This window comes from Protopterus annectens, chromosome 5.part0 (genome assembly GCF_019279795.1).
Source record: "Protopterus annectens isolate FY-2018-M chromosome 5.part0, PAN1.0, whole genome shotgun sequence".
Lineage (NCBI taxonomy): Eukaryota > Metazoa > Chordata > Ceratodontiformes > Protopteridae > Protopterus > Protopterus annectens.
This window is the reverse complement of record NC_056735.1, coordinates 624758055-624777148: the sequence shown is the minus strand read 5'-3', so window position 1 is coordinate 624777148 and position 19094 is coordinate 624758055. Positions and strand designations below refer to the sequence as shown.

At 41.6% G+C, this 19094-nt stretch overlaps 1 protein-coding gene across 3 annotated transcripts in view; it reads left to right on the top strand.

Moving 5' to 3' along the window:
• LOC122802711 (cohesin subunit SA-2-like) overlaps positions 1-19094 on the top strand; it is a 1740876-nt gene that overhangs the window by 1688897 nt on the left and 32885 nt on the right. For all 3 annotated transcript variants that reach the window (XM_044072465.1, XM_044072464.1, XM_044072463.1), the window contains one exon: positions 982-1069. In XM_044072465.1, coding sequence (XP_043928400.1) covers positions 982-1066 — 85 coding nt within the window. In that variant the 3' untranslated portion in view covers positions 1067-1069. The remainder of the gene's footprint in view (positions 1-981; positions 1070-19094) is intronic.

The window sequence follows — 19094 nt, the reverse complement described above, 5'->3', positions numbered from 1 at the left end:
CTTTAGAGCTGTGTCTGTAAGAAATACAAGGATTAATTCCAAGTGAGTTGATTGGTCTGATAATGAGGATAGTGTGAGGAGGATTAACCAAGGCAAGCATAACAGTGGTAGCATAGCTAGGGTGGGGCAAAGGGATGGCTACAATAGATGCAGTCAAGCAAGTGCAGCACCAGCATTCTGTTAAATAATTGATACTGATACTGCAGCCTCATAAATTAATGAGATGAATGCTTTTAAATTCTAAAAACTGCCAAAAGCAGGCCATTGCTGCACTTCTGCAGTTCCAAAAACACTTTTTTGGTCAGATCCTTAACTTCTGACAAGAGGGGTTTTTTTGGTCCTCATCTTTGGGTTAAGGGGATGCCAGTGTGGGAAACACCCATGTCACTAGTTGAGCTAGCAACAGCTCTGCATAACAAGGCCTAAATAAGCACTGACCACCTGCTCTAAGAATTTTAATTCTGGCTGTATAGGAGTTCCAGGATTTTTTAAATTTTACTTTCATTCACAATGCAGGGATTTGCATACTATATAACTGTTTCTTAAGCTGTCTAGGTGAGATCCATTTACCCATTTCTGCTGAGTGTATGCACCATTTCTCAGGGGTAGTATAGAGATAATTGCAATTGTCCCTTTTCCCAAGATGCTGAACTTTCAGTTCCTACTATATAGTCAAATCATGAGTATTGTTACAGCAGTGAAGACAGCAGAATGTCTGAGGATTTGCATAGGTATTTCCTGATTAGAAGTTTAATGGGAAAGTTTATATTCAGGGGTGATGAAACAAGCTGTAATCTGGATAGTTAGTGCTTCCCTTGCTTTAGGGCTACTTACCCCTGAGTCTGTTGCTGAATCCAGGTAATCAGTTTCTGTAGTGGGATGTAACTGCTATGTCAACAGATCAACCCTTGCTCCAAATATGATATTGTGTATTTGAATAAGGTTTGGTGCATGGCATGTTAACCTCTCATTTCCTTTTAGTCAGAGTACTGAAGAAAACTCTGCAAGTGTTCCATCAGCAGACATTGGCCTTGAAGACGTTGATGTTGACATAACTGACAGTTAGCAGGTAAGAAACTATTTAGTCCCTATTTTTAAAGAACAATAGTAAGATATGGTATCGCTTTTCATAGTTCTGGAATTTGTTGAGTGAGCAGTTATCCCTTGAAAAAATGCATATATTTTCATGTTACCTTCTGAAGAGTAGAAAGGATCATAAAGCTGGTTTAGTCATTATTTAGCACATTTGTTTCGACACCTGGATTTGTTGATCAGGCCTCCATAACAGAATGCGGTGGAAGAAATATTTAGAACTTGTTTTTAACATTTGTTTTATAAACAGATAGCAATTTTGCAGACATTTTACATAACATTATATTAATATGACTTTTGAAAGACAGTTGTGAGTCCATTATAACCCCCCCAAATATATTCCTCAGCCATGCTTCACCCACTCGCAGTACCTCCCACATGTGTGCTAACCCTAACTTTACCCTTAACCATAACTGCAACTCAATCTTACAAAAACACATTTCCCTAAAATTGCCAGTGTACAAGGCCCTCGGACACACTTCTCATACATTATCACTCATTTACAACATTAAAACCACCCCCTAATGTACAAAAACTTAACACACACACTCCCACTCCTAATAATGAAACGTTTTGTTTATCTGAAATTTTTGGTATTAACACAGACACACTATTGCTATGATTGATCAGCTCAACACTTGAAGAGTGCAGTCTTTAAAAAAATACAGCAGTACATGTTAACAAAGTCAGCAGTTGACAGAGTGAACTGTTGTGTGTGTGTGTGTGTGTGTGTGTGTGTGTGTGTGTGTGTATAGATATATAGGTTTACTATCTACACTATTATGATACTGACTGAGAAAAAGAACGAACAAAAAAAAAATGTCAACAATTCGATTTTGAATTGTTGACATTTTTCTAAAATACCACTGCATCCAGTGGGATACAATACACGTTTTGCAGGGGAGCAAGCACCCCTGCACCCCCTGCAACTTATATATACAAACTCTGAAATGACACTGTAATGCAGGAAAGGGTACAGTTCCCAGTCCCCAGTATAGTGCGATCTCCATCCAACATGCCGAACTCAAAACAGCGAACGCACACTACTATTCGCTGTTGTGCATTCAGCATGCTTTTTTCACACATACAAACCTGTGCAGACTTACTTTCGACTATCCATTGTTGCACACTGCAGTTGCAACATTGTGATGGTTGTTGTTGTTTGTCTTTTCCCAGTTAGGGATTGCCACAGCGGAACTCCGGTCCGCTAATGATTGGCAGTAGATTTTTATGGTGCCGAGTTGCCAGCCCGACGCCCAAACTTCAGCGAAGGCACAAGAGTGAGATAACAAGCTCAAGGCTTGGGCCCCAACCTAGTTTCATTACCAATGTAATTGTGGTGGAAGCCATGACTCTAAAAAGGAAAAGTGTTTAGCTTTTGGGCAACAATGCCACAAATGCAATAAATGGAATCAAACTCATTCCCTCCAATACAAGTCTTTTGAGTGTGTACCTTTAACCCCTAGTGGGTGTGGCCTAAACCTTTAAAAATGAAGTTATCACCTTACAGTTCTAATAAATACTCATTGACAGAGGTCAAATATCAGTACAATTGTGTTTGCCATCATGTATGCTTCAAGATAAAATATTCTGATACCTTGTATGTAGCGTGGTTTTGGAATTATTAATGCAAGTATGAGCAAGAAATATTTGACGCCTAGAGGAGCAGTAGGGGCTAACTGCAGATGCACCTGGAGGCGTCACTCGGATGTAATAAGTTAAAAGATTTTGTAAATCAGAAAGTCCACATTCTTTTATTAAAAGGGAACATTTTAAGAAATGAGTTGATCCATTAGAAAACCATGACGTAGCGTCACAGACTACTCTTTATGTTGATGGTGTGTCAGTGCTTCATGAAATAGTCAGTGCAGTAGATTTAAGGGCAAAGAATGAAGTATTTTGTACTGTTCAGATAAAAGGCAAACCTATAGAGCTCAAAGTTGATACAGGTTCCAAGTGCAATGTTATGTCAGTAGAAACATTTGCTAGAGTTTGTTAATGTGAAACAACTTATTTTATGTGGTCAAGAGGCACATCCAGTCATTATTAGGGCTCAGAGACAGTTTGAAAATGAGACTGCTTTCAATTAATAAGGAAGTTCACCAAGTCAGCTTAAAAGACCACTACTCTAATTTTCCCCAGTACATTTTTTCTACCTATGCTGATCTTTTCGAAGACAAACTAGACAAGCTTCCAGTAGTGTACTCCTTGAAGTTAGACCCAGAGGTCAGTCCAGTTATCATGCCAGCACATAAAGTTCCAATAGCCATGCAGAACAGAGTCAAAGCCGAGTTAGATAAAATGGTGGGGCAAGGTGTGATTTGTCCAGTTGAAACTGAATGGGTATCTTCCATGGTGGTAGCTCATAAGTAAAGCTCAGATGACATCAGAATATGTATGGACCCATGAGATTTGAACAAAGCGTTAAAAAGACCTCATCATCCAATGTGCACAAAGAAGTTCCAGCCTTGATGCCAAATGCCACTGTTTTTTCTGTCCTAGATGCAAGAGTTCATTTTGACAAATTCAGCTTGACAAGAAATCATCATTGCTCACTACATTCAGTACTCCATTTAGCAGGTAGAGATTTTTGAGAATGCCATTTGGGATAAATTCTGCAAGTGAAATCTTTCAACGAGCAATGGAGCAAATTTTTTCTGAGTATCCTTGTGGTATTATAGTAGACAACATAATAGTAGGAGGTTGTGATGAAGCAGAGCATGACTGAAACCTCAGAAAAGTTCTGGAAAGGGCACGTCAAGTGAATCTTAAGCTCAAGGCACAGAAATGCAAGTTCCAAGGTACAAGAAGTTATGTTGGTCATTTATTTACTAGCACAGGCTTATGACCAGAACCTTCAAAACAAGCAGCCATTCTCGAGATGCCAGCACCAGACAATGTTCAAGCCCTGCAATGTTTTCTTGGCATGGTCAACTCTCGAAGCAAGTTTTTTCCAGACTTGAGCCAACTATCAGCACCACCAAGAGAGATGACACATAAAAATGTATCCTGGTCTTTGTTAAAGCAACACCAAAGAACATTTGATGTCCTGAAACAAAGAATTGCAAGTCCACCAACTCTCAGATATTATGATGTTCCTGTGATGCTTCAAAATTTTGTCTTGGTGCAGTCATCCTACAATAGAATCAACCTGATGTTCTTCGTGTTTCACTGTTGCAGTCATCACATTTGGGTTATCTGCTTGCAGTAGCCTACAGTCAGCCCGATTAGCAAAGTCTTGGGTCCTGCATCGGTTGCTGTCCCTTCTTCCATGACATCAGGTCATCAGGGGTATAAAACATGCACCCAACACCATTACATCAGTCTTTCTTCCCATGCGGTGCCCGAAGCAGAAGCAGTTCGCAAGTGCCGGTCGGCCGACTCCTGAAATTTTCATTTTTGAGATTCAGAACCGAAGTCTTCAACTAAAAGCTAAGTACCCCATTGGGGAAACTTTTTCTTGCTCTAAACCAATGTCAGTACAAGTAAATAATTGCATTACTTGTAGAAAGCAAATACCTCATAAAGATTTTCATTTGTACTGTATTCCTTGCCTGGGCCTTGACCACGACGTGCCTCGCTGTCGGTTTTGTGCCTTATTTAAACCACAAACTATCCGTCATCAGTATATTTTTGCTTCTAAATATTTTGGTGCTCGGTTCAATTATCCTGATGTGTCTTCGGTAAGCCATCCGACTAGCGAAATTCTGAAAAAACGCAAAGATAGACAGATACAAAGACAGGCCGCCTAGGTCCAAAGCTGCTGCTGATGCTTCTCCTAAGCCAGTCAACAGTTCGCTGGTACTCAGTGATGCACTTTCGCAGCCCCTGATACCCGCTACTTCAGATTCGCAGGCCACTACTGAGACACATTCGGAGTCCGGTATGCCTTGAGATGCTTCAACTGTGGAACCTGTGGATGTCTCTACCTTGGATGGGTCCGGAGCCACTGTGCAGGCACCAGCTTCTGAGGGTGTATTCAGGCCTACTGACTTGCATATTAAACCGATGCCATCTTCTTCTTCAAGGCCTAAAACTCGAACCATGCCTAAAAAACTGATGCCCAGACCCCATGCTCAGGCCTCTATGCCTAAAAAACAAATGATAAGAATGGCTGAAGACCTTATTACTTTAATCAGGGGAAGCCAGCCTTCCCCCTCTAAAAGACCTAGGAATGAGTTTTATGATACTTCTGACCAGGATTCTGAATTTTCTGTTTCCTCTGATGACCAGGATTTACCCTTATCTACCTATGAGGATTCTGATGCTGAGGACTGTATTCCTTCTGCCCCCCCCCCCCCCCCCCCCAGAGGATTTCTCTTTTGGTGAAACCTTGCATACTCTCAGGGAGCATTTTCCTTGGGAAAGTCAGGATTTCTCTGATTCTGAAAAGAGGCTTAGGGATTTCTTACTCCTGCCCCAGCACAGGCCTTTAGCCATACCTCCTGTACTAGACATTGTTGGTGATGCCTTTTCAGAATCTAGCTTGGCCCCTGACTATTTACCTCCTGCTCCCAGAAAACCTGATAGATATTACAGGGTCCCTGACTCTCACAAGTTCCTTTTTAAAAATCCTACTGCGGATCCTGAGACCATTTCACAGGGACCCAAGGGCATTAAAGCTACTACTGCCAAAAATCCTACCCCTTCTAATAGAGACTCCAGGGCGCTGGATAGATGGGGTAAGAAGATATACACTTCTGCAACTTTGGCCATTAGGGCCTTAAACTGCCAGTTTCATATGTTAAAGTAGCAGCATATTATTGGATTGCGTAAACAGAAAATGATGTTGATTCCTGATTGTGCTGAAAATAAAGCTTTACAGGATTTACTGCATTCAGCTGAACAAGTTTGAAAACATACTTTGCAATGTGGTTTTGATTCACTAGAGGCATCTTGCAGGGCTGCTGTAACTAGGTCTGTACTTAGAAGACATGCTTGGCTTAAGGAGCAATCCTTGCCAGATCATGTTAAAGCGAAATTACTGGATGCTCCCTTAAACCAGGACCACCTGTTTGGCAACAAGGCAGAAGAAGGTCTTAAAAAGATGGAGGAAAAAGCTAAATCTATGCAAACTGTTAAAGATTTTTTACAAGTACAACCTCCAAGGTTTAGTAGGCATTGGCCTTCCAAGAACTGGTTCTTTCCTGCCTCTTCCAGATCCAGCAGAGCTCCCAGGCTTCAGTCCCAGGGTTCGCACAGGACTAAGCAGTGGGGGGCCTCCACTTCCAAATCTGGGAGTAATAAAACTCCCCCCTATGGTAAACTGTCTCAATGACTTATTTTTAAAACTTCCAAGCATTTCTCAACTGACTGCCCCTTTGGGGGGAAAGATTGCTCTTCGTGTAAAGAACTGGGAACTCCCAGGGATACAGATTTCACTTCCACATGTTACCAACACCAAGCAGGTGGCCAGATCTACCCCCAAATCAGTGGGAAGAGGCCCAAAAGCAAGTACTTTCTATCTTAAGCATGGGGGCTATTCACTTGGTACCAAAAGAGGAAAATGGACAAGGTTTCTACTTGAGACTTTTCCTGGTACCCAGAAAAGACAATTCATGGCATCCTATCCTGGACCTGTCTACTCTAAACACCTTTTTGGTGATTCCAAAATTCAAGATGCTGACTCTACAGCAGTTGCTCCCTATGCTAAGCAAAGATGCCTGGTTGGCAACACTAGATTTAAAGGAAGCATACCTGCACATCCCAATCAGAGAATCTTGCAGAAGATACCTACGCTTCAAAGCAGGCTACATGCACTGTCAGTTCTCTGCACTGCCTTTTGGCTTATCTACTGCGCCCAGGGTATTCACAAAGTGCCTAGCTCCAGTCATTGCATTTTGCAGGCAAAGAAATATTCAAATATACCCATACCTGGACGATTGTCTAATTCAGGCAGAAAGCCAGGACATACTTTTGAATCATCTGGCCTTTGTACAAAGGGTGCTAACTTGTCTGAGGTACACCATAAACAAAAAGAAATCACACCTGGTACCCTGTCAACAAATTATATTCCTGGGAGCAAGCTTGAATACAACTTCCCAGATGGCTTTCCTCACGCCAGAGAAACAAATTCATTTGGCACCCTACTTCAGACAAGTGGCCACAAAAACCCTGCTATCTGCAAGGCAAATACTACAAGCCTTGGGGTTCATGGCCTCCTGCATTCTTCTAATTCCATATGCAAGACTGCATAAGAGGAAACTACAATGTTATCTAAAAAGCCTATGGTGTCAACATTCTCAGGATCTAGATGCAATGATTCCTATTATACCTTGCCTATGCCTAGAGTTCCTTTGGTGGGCAGAGGCCTGCCTCCAAAACAAGGGACTACCATTCACACTACCCCCTGCCGCCAAAACCCTAACAACAGATGCATCAGACTATGCATGGAGGGCTCACCTGCCAGGGAAGTACATTCAGGGCAAATGGAACCCAAGTCAAATGCACCTGCATATCAATCAGAAAGAAATGTTAGCTGTACAGAATGCTCTGACAGCCTTCAAGGACCATATTCTTCCAGGACAGTTAATGGTAAAGATGGACAACACCACTGTTATTTGGTACATAAACAAGCAGGGAGGTTCACATTCTTACCCCCTCTGCAGACTAGCCATGGCATTGTGGAAAACAGTCCTGAGCTACCGAGTGCATCTACAAGCTCAATTCCTGCCAGGAAAACTAAATACACTGGCAGACAAACTAAGCGGAAACCTCATAGACCCACACGAGTGAAAACTGGAACCAAGGATTTTCAACATGTTGACAAGCAAATGGGGGAGCCCAGATATAGACCTGTTTGCCTCCCCCCGGAATCATAAATTGGACAAATTTTGCACAAGGTTTCCCCACAAACAGGCTTGGAAAGTGGATGCTCTGTCCTTCAGCTGGAAAAAACTATCAGTTTATGCCTTTCCTCTTCTGCCTCTGCTCTCCAAAGTACTACTAAAGATCAAACAAGACAAACCAAGGACGATTTTGATTGCAAAAGACTGGCCACGCCAAAACTGGTGTACCCCATCATGCACAGTGTGTCACTGTTGGCCCCATGGCACCTGCCTCAGACTCCTACCCTCTTGTCTCAGCAGGAGAACCAGATTCTGCACCCTCAGCTTCAAACACTGAACCGAGCAGCCTGGCTAATTACCTAATATCTCCTCTACCATCCCTTAGTAAACCAGTGATGAATATCATTTTAGAAACAGGGAGGCCTAGTACTAGAAAATCTTATGCCGAAAAATGGAAAAGATTCTGTGCCTGGAACCAATCTCAAGGGATGAGCACAGCAGTGCCCAATTTACCTCAGATTTTACAATACTTAACTGAGATGCTTCACAAGGGCCTGTCTTTCTCCTCCATCAAAATTCATGCCTCTGCCATTTCAGCTTATTACAACCCAGAACTTCCCCTCTTCTCTCATCCACTGCTCAAGCAGTTCCTCAGAGGGGCCAAAAATTTATGACCACCCAGGAGAGCTCCAACTCCAACCTGGGACCTTAACTTTGTATTGGAGAAACCCACTCTTCCTCCTTTCGAGCCAGCTGCTACTGCAGACTTAAAATTCCTTTCTTGGAAAACAGCTTTCCTTTTAGCAATCACTTCAGAAAGAAGGGTATCTGAATTACAGGCCCTTATGGCAGTGGAGCCTTTCATCATCTTTCATGCGGACAGGGTGTCCCTCAGGACCAATCCCTCCTTCATGCTCAAGGTGGTATCCAGTGTGGCCCTTAATCAGTCCATTCATTTGCCAACCTTCTTTCCTAATCCACAGAACAAAGTGGAATGGATATTGCACTCCTTAGATGTGCACAGACAACTTAGATTCTAGGTGGACAGGACTAAACCTCAAAGGAAATCTGAACAACTGCTGGTGGGATTTGCTGCAGGGGCAGAGGGAAAGGCTACTTCAAAGCAAACCATTTCCAAATGGATAGGCCATTGCATTCATTTCTGCTACAAGCACCATGGAAAACCTATCCCACAGGGGATCAGACCCCACTCAACCAGGGCTGCATCTACCTTTACAGCCTTTCTCAGAGGTGTCCCTACCAGGGACATCCTAGAAGCTGCTACCTGGATTTCTGTACATACTTTCACCAAGCATTACCATCTGCCAATTTCTCTAAATCCAGAGCTGGCTTTGCCACTGCAGTCTTGCAGGGCCTTATAGCTGGTCCTAATGCTATCTAAATTCCTCCTACCATCCTTATCTTTGGGAATCTACCCAAATGTGATGACTGCAACAGTGAAACACGAAGAACATAGTACAGTTGTGTACATTTACCATAAATGTAGATGTTCGAGTGTATTCACTGTTGCAGTCTTAGTTACCCTCCCTCCAGCCCCCTTACTTCTTTTGGCAATACCTCTACTCTCCTTTACTATGCTCAAAAGCTTTTTGGTGTATTTGCTTTTTTGTTGGAGGTATAACCTTGTATATTTATAGATTTTATTGCTTCCCGTTAGGGGGGCACCTGACATCTGGGGCAAGAAAAACTGATGTAATGGCGTCGGCTGCATGTTTTATACCCCTGACGACCTGATGTCATTAAAGAAAGGACAGCAACCGATGCAGGACCCAAGACTTTGTTAATCAGGCCGACTGAGGGCTACTGCAAGCAGATAACCCAAATGTGATGACAGCAACGGTGAATACACTTGAACATCTACATTTATGGTAAGTGTACACAACTTTACTTTGCTTATGTATCAAGAACTCTTACCAAATTGAGATGCAGTATGCCCAGATTGAGAAAGAGCTTTCAGCATTTGTGTTTGCATGTTCGAAGTTCCATGATTTTGTTTATATAGACCTATCCAGATCGAAACAGACCACCAACCTTTAGTCACTGTCTTGAGAAAACCTATGCACTCAGCTCCAGCCCAACTGCAATGTATGATGTTGAGATTGCAAAAGTATAATTTCAGTCTTGTCTACAAGAAAGACAAACTTCTTCATCTTGCTGATACCTTATCCAGATTGCCCAGAAACACAACAGAACAGCACGAGAATGAGAACCTTGATTTTGAAGTCATGGAAGTAAGAAATCTTTCCTCCACACGTCTCGATGAGATCACACAGCCACAGATCCAGTTGTTCAAAGGCAAAACCACTTTATCAGTCAAGGATGGCCATCGACACAGTCTAGTTTACCTCAAGAAGTACAGCCTTATTTTCCATACAGTGATGAGATTTTGTTTGACAAAGGTATCATAATGAAAGGTCCAAAAGTCATTGTTCCAAAGTCCTTGCAACCAGAGTACTTTGCTATCTTAAACAGACAAAAATAAGCTGACCACACTGCTAAAGGAGACTCACAAACAGAACAGCCAAACTAAGAAAAATAAATGTGTCAACCAACATGGCCCAAGCAGTCCAAGCAAGATAAACTTCTCTTGAACACCAAAAATATATAAAGAACTGGTTTATTGAAGAAAGTTAGCGCTTTCATGGGGTTGTCACTTCATCAAACCAAATATAAACACATATTAAAACAGAGATATTTTAAAAGGTAACACAACCAATCGGCTAAAACCAATTAAAAAGACCATAGACCATACTTTGCTATCTTGCATCATAGTCACCCAGGAATTGAATCTACCAAAAGAAGGGCGAGAGGACTAGTATTTTGACCTTCTATGTCACAGTACATTGAGAGAGCACTTTCATCTTCTTCAGTGTGAAATAGTACTAAACCACATCAGCAGAGGGAAGCTTAACTAGATTCCGGTACTACCTGGGTCGACAGTAGCCACCGACATTTTCGAGTGGAATGGTCCACATTATTTGGTGTTAGTAGACTCTTATTCCAATTGGTTCAAGATTGACTTACTTCCCAACCTAGCATGTACTACTGTCATTACTAAGATAAAACATCATTTTACAGTCCATGGTAGTCCACACAAAGTTATTTCTGACAATGTCATGCAGCTTACAAGCCAACAGTTCAAACAATTTGTGAAGAATGAGACTTTACTCATATCACAAGTAGTCCAGAGTACTTGCAGTCAAATGGTTTGGCAGAACATGCAGATGAATATGTGTGACCCAGTTACTAGAGAAATCAAAACGAGATAATAGTGATGTTTTCCTGAATCTCTTGAATCTCAGAAATGTTCCTCGTGATAAACATCTTGGTTTACCTGTTCAGAGACAAGCCAGAACCACATTACCAATCAGTGGTCAGTTGTTGGTTCCATGTGTCAAAAACAACAGGTCAGTCAAAGCCAATCTATTGAAGAAGCGCTTAACCCGGAACTCCTACTACTGTAAGACGAGCAAACTGCTCAATCCATTATGAGAGGGAGAAGTGGTAAGGAGCAGACGTCAAAATGTTATGACCGGATTGGTGTTGTGAAGAATATTGGTCCCGAGCCGAAATCATACACTATGGAATCACAAGTAGCAGTTTTTAGGTGGAATCGGAAGTATTTGAGACCATTTTCTGAGCCTGTACCACAGCACATAGCCTGTGAGAAAGACTCTTTATCTCAGAGTGCGTTGTCCAGTGTTCCAATTCCAGAGGACATTCTCATTCCTGTGACGAATCCAGAAGTTCCTGATACGAGTTGTACACTGCAGACTGTCCCTGTTGCTAAATTTGGTCCACACTATTATGTTACAAGATATGATCGCATCTCTAAATGCTGCGACAGATACGAAGCAACTTTTCTAATGTATATAGTAAAGCATGTCTACCGCAACTATTTTTTTTTTTTTCCAAAGGGCAATCTTTTTAAGAGGGAGGATGTAGATCAATATGTGTTTATGTACCTTTAAGAAGCTATCCAGGGGTTTGTACAAGTGTATAAATACTGAGCACGTGCAAGTCTGACTGCCATTTTGTAGTTAGCCATTGAGATGTAAACATGTGTCTATATAAGGTCTGTCTGTTAACTAGTTTGTTCATATTTAACGATGCTGCTATCCATCCTGATGTGTCTCTATGTATTAAGGCATCTAAATGAAAACCCCAGCCTTCTTGGCATATTTGTTAGAGATGAACAAGCAACACTACAGTAGACACATGGTGGTCGAAGTTAAGGTCGCAGTCAACTTGTGATCCAAGATCCCTTACCACTACGTGGGTACTTAGGGTATTGTTGTTGATTTGATAGTGTGAAGGGACATTGTTTGTTCCAAAGGGAATGATGATACATTTCTTTATGTTCAGTTTAAGACTGTGACTAAGACACCAGTCACTGGTCTGCGTAAGACCCTCCTAGAGTACACTGGAATCACTCGGGGATTCATTAATTGCACTCAGTTTGCAGTCATCCACAAACTTGGTCAGCCACAACCCCTTAGTTTTGACATGAACTTCTGAGAAGTATATACCAAACAGTAAGGGGCACAGAACTGGCCTGTGTGGCACCCAGTTGGTGACAGGTCTGCTGGTTGATGTGGAGCATACGTCTCCACCTAGAATCATAAGAAATCTGGACAAAGGCCCATGAAAAATAGGTACAACTGGCCAAACATCTGTATGCTAATTAACATAATCTTTGCATGCATAATTATGTAACCCCACCCATGCCAGTGGGATTGTGGGATACCAACACAAACTGAGGAACAGATAAAAATATTAAACACAAAATAAACAGAAGCACAACAATGGTTTATTTATATTAATATTTGAACTTGTATCAGACTTTGAACTTGTGCAAAACTAAAATACAAATTTCTTTAAAAATAAAATTAGCTGCCTCTACATTAATATTAAATAACACAAAATATAACAAGAACAAAACTGTTTTATTTATATTAACATCTGAACTTGTTTATTTTTAACATCCGAACTTGTAAAAAACTTTGAACTTGTATAAAACTGAAATACAATTTTCTTTTATAAAAATAAAATTAACAACTACACATATAAATTTAAAATAAATACAAGTTGTGTAAACAATCAAATGAATTCTAACAACTACCGCACTGGTATAAAATTTAAATAAATGCAAATTAAATAAGGTCTGACTTCTAAATTCGTATAAAATAAAACTAAAATAAATACAAATCAAATTGTTAGCTATTGATTAACGACTAAACTAATACAAAGTACATTCAGTCATAGTTCAAATGAAACTTAAAAACTTGATAGAATAATATAGTTTGCATCAGCATGGATTTTCTGAAGGATGAAGTCTGAAAATCAAATGTTATGTCTGCCATTATTTTTTGACTTCAATCATCAAAGATCTGCCAGTGATTTGCCAGAAAATCATGCTGTCTTATTTCAGTGTGCAACTGTTTTGATTATCAAATGGCCATCAGTATTTCTGCTGTAAATTTTAAAAGCATTGTTAACAACAACAGGTAGCACACTTGAAAATGGTGCAGAAAGCTCTGGGTTCTACTCCCACACCATGTAGATGAATTGCTGACACTGTAGTGCACTTTAAGAGGAGGGGAGTTGCGCACTCTTGAGTGCGTCTTCCTTTGTATGTGATGTCTAGTATCTATGAACCTGCTGTTGTTGGTTTGCCAGCCATCCTCTATTGCAGTACTACCAATTACCATTTTTGTAATGTAACACAGGCAATTTATTCTTCAAAGGCAGCAGGCACTAAATTTGCAGATGAAACTGAAATGTAAAGCTGTTTGCCAGCAGCAACCGTTCATTAGTTACAGACAGATCTCTTTAATATGGAATTATTCAAATGACTTTTACTTTAGAATTAGAAGATATTGTGTATATGGACTGGTATTGGTGGATTGTAATGACAGAAGCTGGTGCGTCCTTTTATGGTTGAAATGTTCTGGAAAAATTTTCAAAATGACATTTAAAACGCACTCTAAGAAGTGGTGCTATATTGTATGTACAAGGAATGTAATGCAATCAGGAAGGTGAATCAAAGAACACATGCAGGTATGCGTGTGCCATAAAAATGTATACATGGGGCTTATAGTTTGAAAACAGCCCAAAGGTAAACTTAATCTGCCACTGGCCAGATGCATTTTCTTTGAATGTGGGTTTCATTGCAGTTTTAATGAATGTGAGTTTCAAGGGCAGAGAAGTTTACTGTTGTTCATGCTAAGTCTGTTTTCATTATAGACTGCATTGTTTTGTTTAGCAAATGGCTATCTATGTTGGGGCTGTATATTTTGAAATAAAAATTATAAATTAAATGCACATCTTAATCACTATAGAAGTAAAGAAGAAAATAGTATAGGCACTGACATGTTTGAAAAGAGTTTTTGGTAACTGGGGAGAAAAAACAAGTAATGGGACACTGGAATGACTGCAGGGCACTGGTGGTTGTTGCATCGAGTCCCTACTCTAAAATTTTATTGGTTAATTTGCTCTAGTTAGAAACACACATACGCACACACTTACTCAAATACAGAGAAAGTCCTCTAATTAGGTACTGTCAGTATCACATAAGTGAAAAGATAATGTTAGCTCTTATTTTGGACTCGAACACTAGATCTCCAGTGCAGTGTTGGTGTCACTGCCATTAGATCAACAAGATCCTCTGCACAGAAAGACCCCAGCAAATTGATCAAGTCATAGGATTATAGGATCATAGGAAGTTACTAGGCTGTTGGCCCTGAGGCCCTTACAAGCCAAGCCAAGAATTTAGCCCATGTTCCAACAAGTCAGCACCCTGTGCCACTGTCTGGCAAAGACACAGGTGGAATCCCAGGTATGTATTTTCTGTTCCCCATCCAGTTACCCAGATTGCTGTTAAAAATGGTTAATGAGGTACTGTGCTTGACATGGAGAGGGTGTCTATTCCACAAAAAGGGGAATCTCTGAGAGACAAATCTGTCCCTCCAACAAGTCCTATTGATATCACAGACCAGGTTGAGGTCGTGCATGTGGGTTACTTGAGTGGAGCTTGACTTGCGGATATGCAGCAGTCCCATCAAGGCGGGGTCTGCGATTGCTTGTTATGCCAGACAAAGGTCACCTCTGAGGAGTCTGTATGAGACTGAGAATAGGGAAAGGGCCTTTAGCTTGTCTGTATAGGGTAGATGTTTGAGGCCCTGGATTCTCTTGGTGAGGAACCTCTGTGGTCTCTCCAGCTGCTGCATGTGCTTTTTTGAGGTACATGTCAAAAGGGGCATTGTACTCAGTAATGGGTCTTGTAAGGGAAGAATACAGGGATGTTATGATCACCTTGCCCATGGATGAGATACCCTTATTAATGAAGTGAGCCATGTAGAAAGCTTTCTGTACAATGGAGGCAATATGGTGGTCAAAAGTCAGTTTGCTATCAACCTGGGTGCCCAAGTCTCTCACTACAGATTACGTGCTTAGGACCTTATTAATAATGTGATAATTTGTGGGGACATCACTCTCCCCAAAGGGGATGATGATGCATTTTTTGGCATTCAGCTTGAAGCCATGTTTCTGGCACCAGTCATTTGTTTGGGTGAGACCCTCTTGAAGAATGTCCATATCACTAGGGGAATTGATGACAGCACCCAGCTTGCAGTCATCTGCAAACTTAGTCAGCCATAGCCCACTGGCTTTGGCCTGCACCTCAGAAAAGTATATCCCAAACAACAGTGGCCCCAAGATTGATCCCTGGGGTACACCACTCATTATGGGTCTATTGCTTAAGGTGGCGTCCCCTATTTTGACTAGGTGGGATCTATCAGTGAGCCAGTTTGCTACTTATCTGGTAACACATAGATTGATGCCTAGTTGACAGAGTTTATTTATTATACCCGAGTGGAGAATAGTATCAAAGGCTTTGGCCAAGTCAAAGTAGGCGATGTGCACCATCTTCCCCTCGTCCATGGCTTTGGTGACTGTCTCAAAGAAGTTGACCAGGTTTATCAGGTATGACCTCCCCTCGATGAAACCAAACTGTGTGGGATCGAGTGTTTGGAGGTTACCAGTGTCCTTTTTAATGAAATTGTGATAATCTGCTCCATGGCCGTGCAGATCAGGCTAGTTAGGCTGATGGGTCTATAATTTCCTGGATTGGTGGATGCTGCAACTGTTTTGTGCAAAGGGTTGACAGTGGCTGTCCTCCATTCGGCTGGGACAAAGCCAGTAACGCAGGCTTTGGTTGAATAGGGTACCTAATGGTGCTGCAAGTTTCTGCCTGAATTCATGTAGGATGCAGCCTGGGATATTACTGGATCCCATGGAGGCAGTATTTTTTTGCCTTTGAGAGGGCAGTGATGACTTGCTCGCTAGAGATAAGGAGAAGGAGGCAGGTGCTGGGGATGTACTGATTTACTGATGGAGGGGACAGAGGGGTGACGTTTTCACTGACCGTGTCTGCCAGCAAGTTGACTATATCTACAGCATTTGTGTATGTGGTGTCCTTGACCACAAGTTCTGAGCAGATCTGGGTGCTTCCTTTGAGATTGCAGAGATATGTGAAGAAGGTCTTTTCTTTAGCAGATGTGGCCATTTTAAACTCGAAGTTTGCTTTGGAGAATTTCACTTGTGTTCTTATTTGCTTGTTCAGCCTAAGTAGTGATTGCTTCCAATTAGGCACCTGCTCCTTCTTGGTCCTGGACAACAATTTTTTCCTTTTATTATAGAGTTTATTTATTGAAGATGTCCACCAGACAGGTTTACTGTTGCTTGAGGAGGATGATTTCATCCTGTCAGGTATTCCTGATTCCATGCAACTATATAAATGATCATATAGTACTTTGGTATAGGTTTGGACATATGTGGCAGTTCCTATGGAGGGGGAGCTGTGAAGCTGTCTATACCTTCCCTCAGGAGGTTGTAATCAGCTTTGGAGAAGTTTTTTTATTTGACCCTAGCTGTGAGGTAGGGGGTCGGGGGAGATGGTAACTTCGAAAGTGACCACTTTGCGGTCAGATCTTACCAGGGATGGTGACACTGTAGGGATGCTGCAGTGGTTACTTATGTTGGTTAATACCAAGTCCAGGACATTTTCACCTCTTGTGGTGATGTCAAATCAAGGAGTCTCTAGGCTTTTGTGTTTTGGTATGAGTATCTCTATGGTTGGGTAGTTAAAGTCACCCAGAAGCAGGGTAAAGGGTTGAATCTTGATAGATTCTAAGAGGTTCAGATACGTAGAGTGGGCATCTTAAGTCAAAGTTGGGGGCCTGTAGTTAGTTATGATTTGAATAGGGGTCTTGTCTATTGTTAACTGCGCCTGGAGTGTCTCCTGTGCATCTTACTGTTTGACCAGCCTGGTGGTGTGTATGTCTTTTATATATATTGCAACTCCACCTCCTTTTGCTTTGCTGCCCACAGTTTGGGGTCTGAATGTGTGATAGGATGAGTAACCTGGTATGGCTGGGGTGCTCTCAGCAGGTTTGAACCAGTTTTCTGTGACTGCACAAATGTCAGCATTTTCCAGGGTTAAGAATGCTTGCAGTTAGTGCAGTTTCATGTTTAGACTCCCAACATTTAGCAGCATAACCTTTAATTTACATTTTGATGAAATTTTCATGTTGGTAGTTTTTATACCTTTCAATCTCTTAGAGCAACAAATCCAGACAATGCCACAAATAATGGGACAAAACACAGACGTAAAAATAGTGACACTTTTTCAATATTGCTCTTCCAAACTTAAAATGTTGACAGAATAACAGCTTTTACATAGCATGAACCACACACTGCATGCGTCAGGGGTGTAACCAGACAAATACAGTTTGTACACTTGCTCAACCCACTTGGGATAAAAAAGGCACTTCTCTTAAAGTTTTGCCCCCCCCCCCAATTAGTTAATAAATGCATGCATCATTTTCAGTTAATCCCTCAAAAACTGTTGAATACACTGTTTTAAATTAGTAATCCTTTCTGTAAGCATGCGTGCCTGATGTTCTTTGTGTTTCACTGTTGCAGACATTACATTTGGGTAATCTGCTGACAGGTTGCCCTCAGTCGGCCTGATTAACAAAGTCTTGGGTCCTGCGTCGGTTGCTGTCCCTTCTTCCATGACGTCAGGTCATCATGGGGTATAAAACATGCATCCAATGCCATTACATCAGTCTTTCTTGCTGTGCGGTGCCCAAAGCAGAAGCATTTCGCAAGTACCGGTCGGCCGACTCCTGAAATTTTCGTTTTCGAGTTTCAGAAACAAAGTCTTCAACTTAAAGCTAAGTACCCCATTGGGGAAACTTTTTCTTGCTCCTTCCCGATGTCAGTAAAAGTTAATAATTGCATTACTTGTGGAAAGCAAATACCTCACAAAGATTTTCATTCGTACTGTATTCCTTGCCTAGGCCCTGACCACGATGTACCTTGCTGTCAGTTTTATGCTTTATTTAATCAGTGCATGTCTGTTGTCTGTACATTTTTGCTTTTAAATATTTTGGTTCTCGGTTTAATTATCCAGAAATGTTGTCGGTTAGCCATCCGACTATTGGGATTCTGTAAAAAATGTAAAGATAAAGACAGAGACAGGCCGCCAAGGTCCAAAACTGCCGACAACGCTTCTCCTAAGCCAGTCGCCAGTTCTCCGGTACTCAGTGAGGCGCTTTCGCAGCCCCTGATACCCGCTACTTCTGATTCGCAGTCCTCTACTGAGACCCATTCAGAGTCTGGTATGCCGCGAGAGGCTTCACCTATGGAACCCACGGATGTCTCTCTCTTGGATGGGTCCGGAGTCGCTGTGCAGGAACCAGCTTCTGAGGGTGTTTTCAGGCCTACAGACTTGCATATTAAATCAACTCCACCTTCATTACTAAGGCCTATATCTCGATCTATGTCTAAAAACCGACGCCCAGGCCACATGTTCAGGCCCCTATGCCTAAAAAACAAATGATCAAAATGGCTGAAGATCTAATTACTCTAATCAGGGGTAGTCAAACCCCCCCCCCCCAAGAGGCCTAGGGCTGAGCTTGATTATGAATCTTCTGATCAGGTTTCTGTTTCTTCTGATTCTTCAAATGACCTGGATTTGTCCTTACCTACTTATGAGGATTCTGATGCAGAGGATTCCATTCCCCTCTCCTTCCCCTCCTGAGGATTTTTTTTGGGGGGAAACTTTACATACCTTAAGGGAGCATTTCCACTGGGAAAGTCAGAAATTTTCTGATTCAAAAAAGAGGC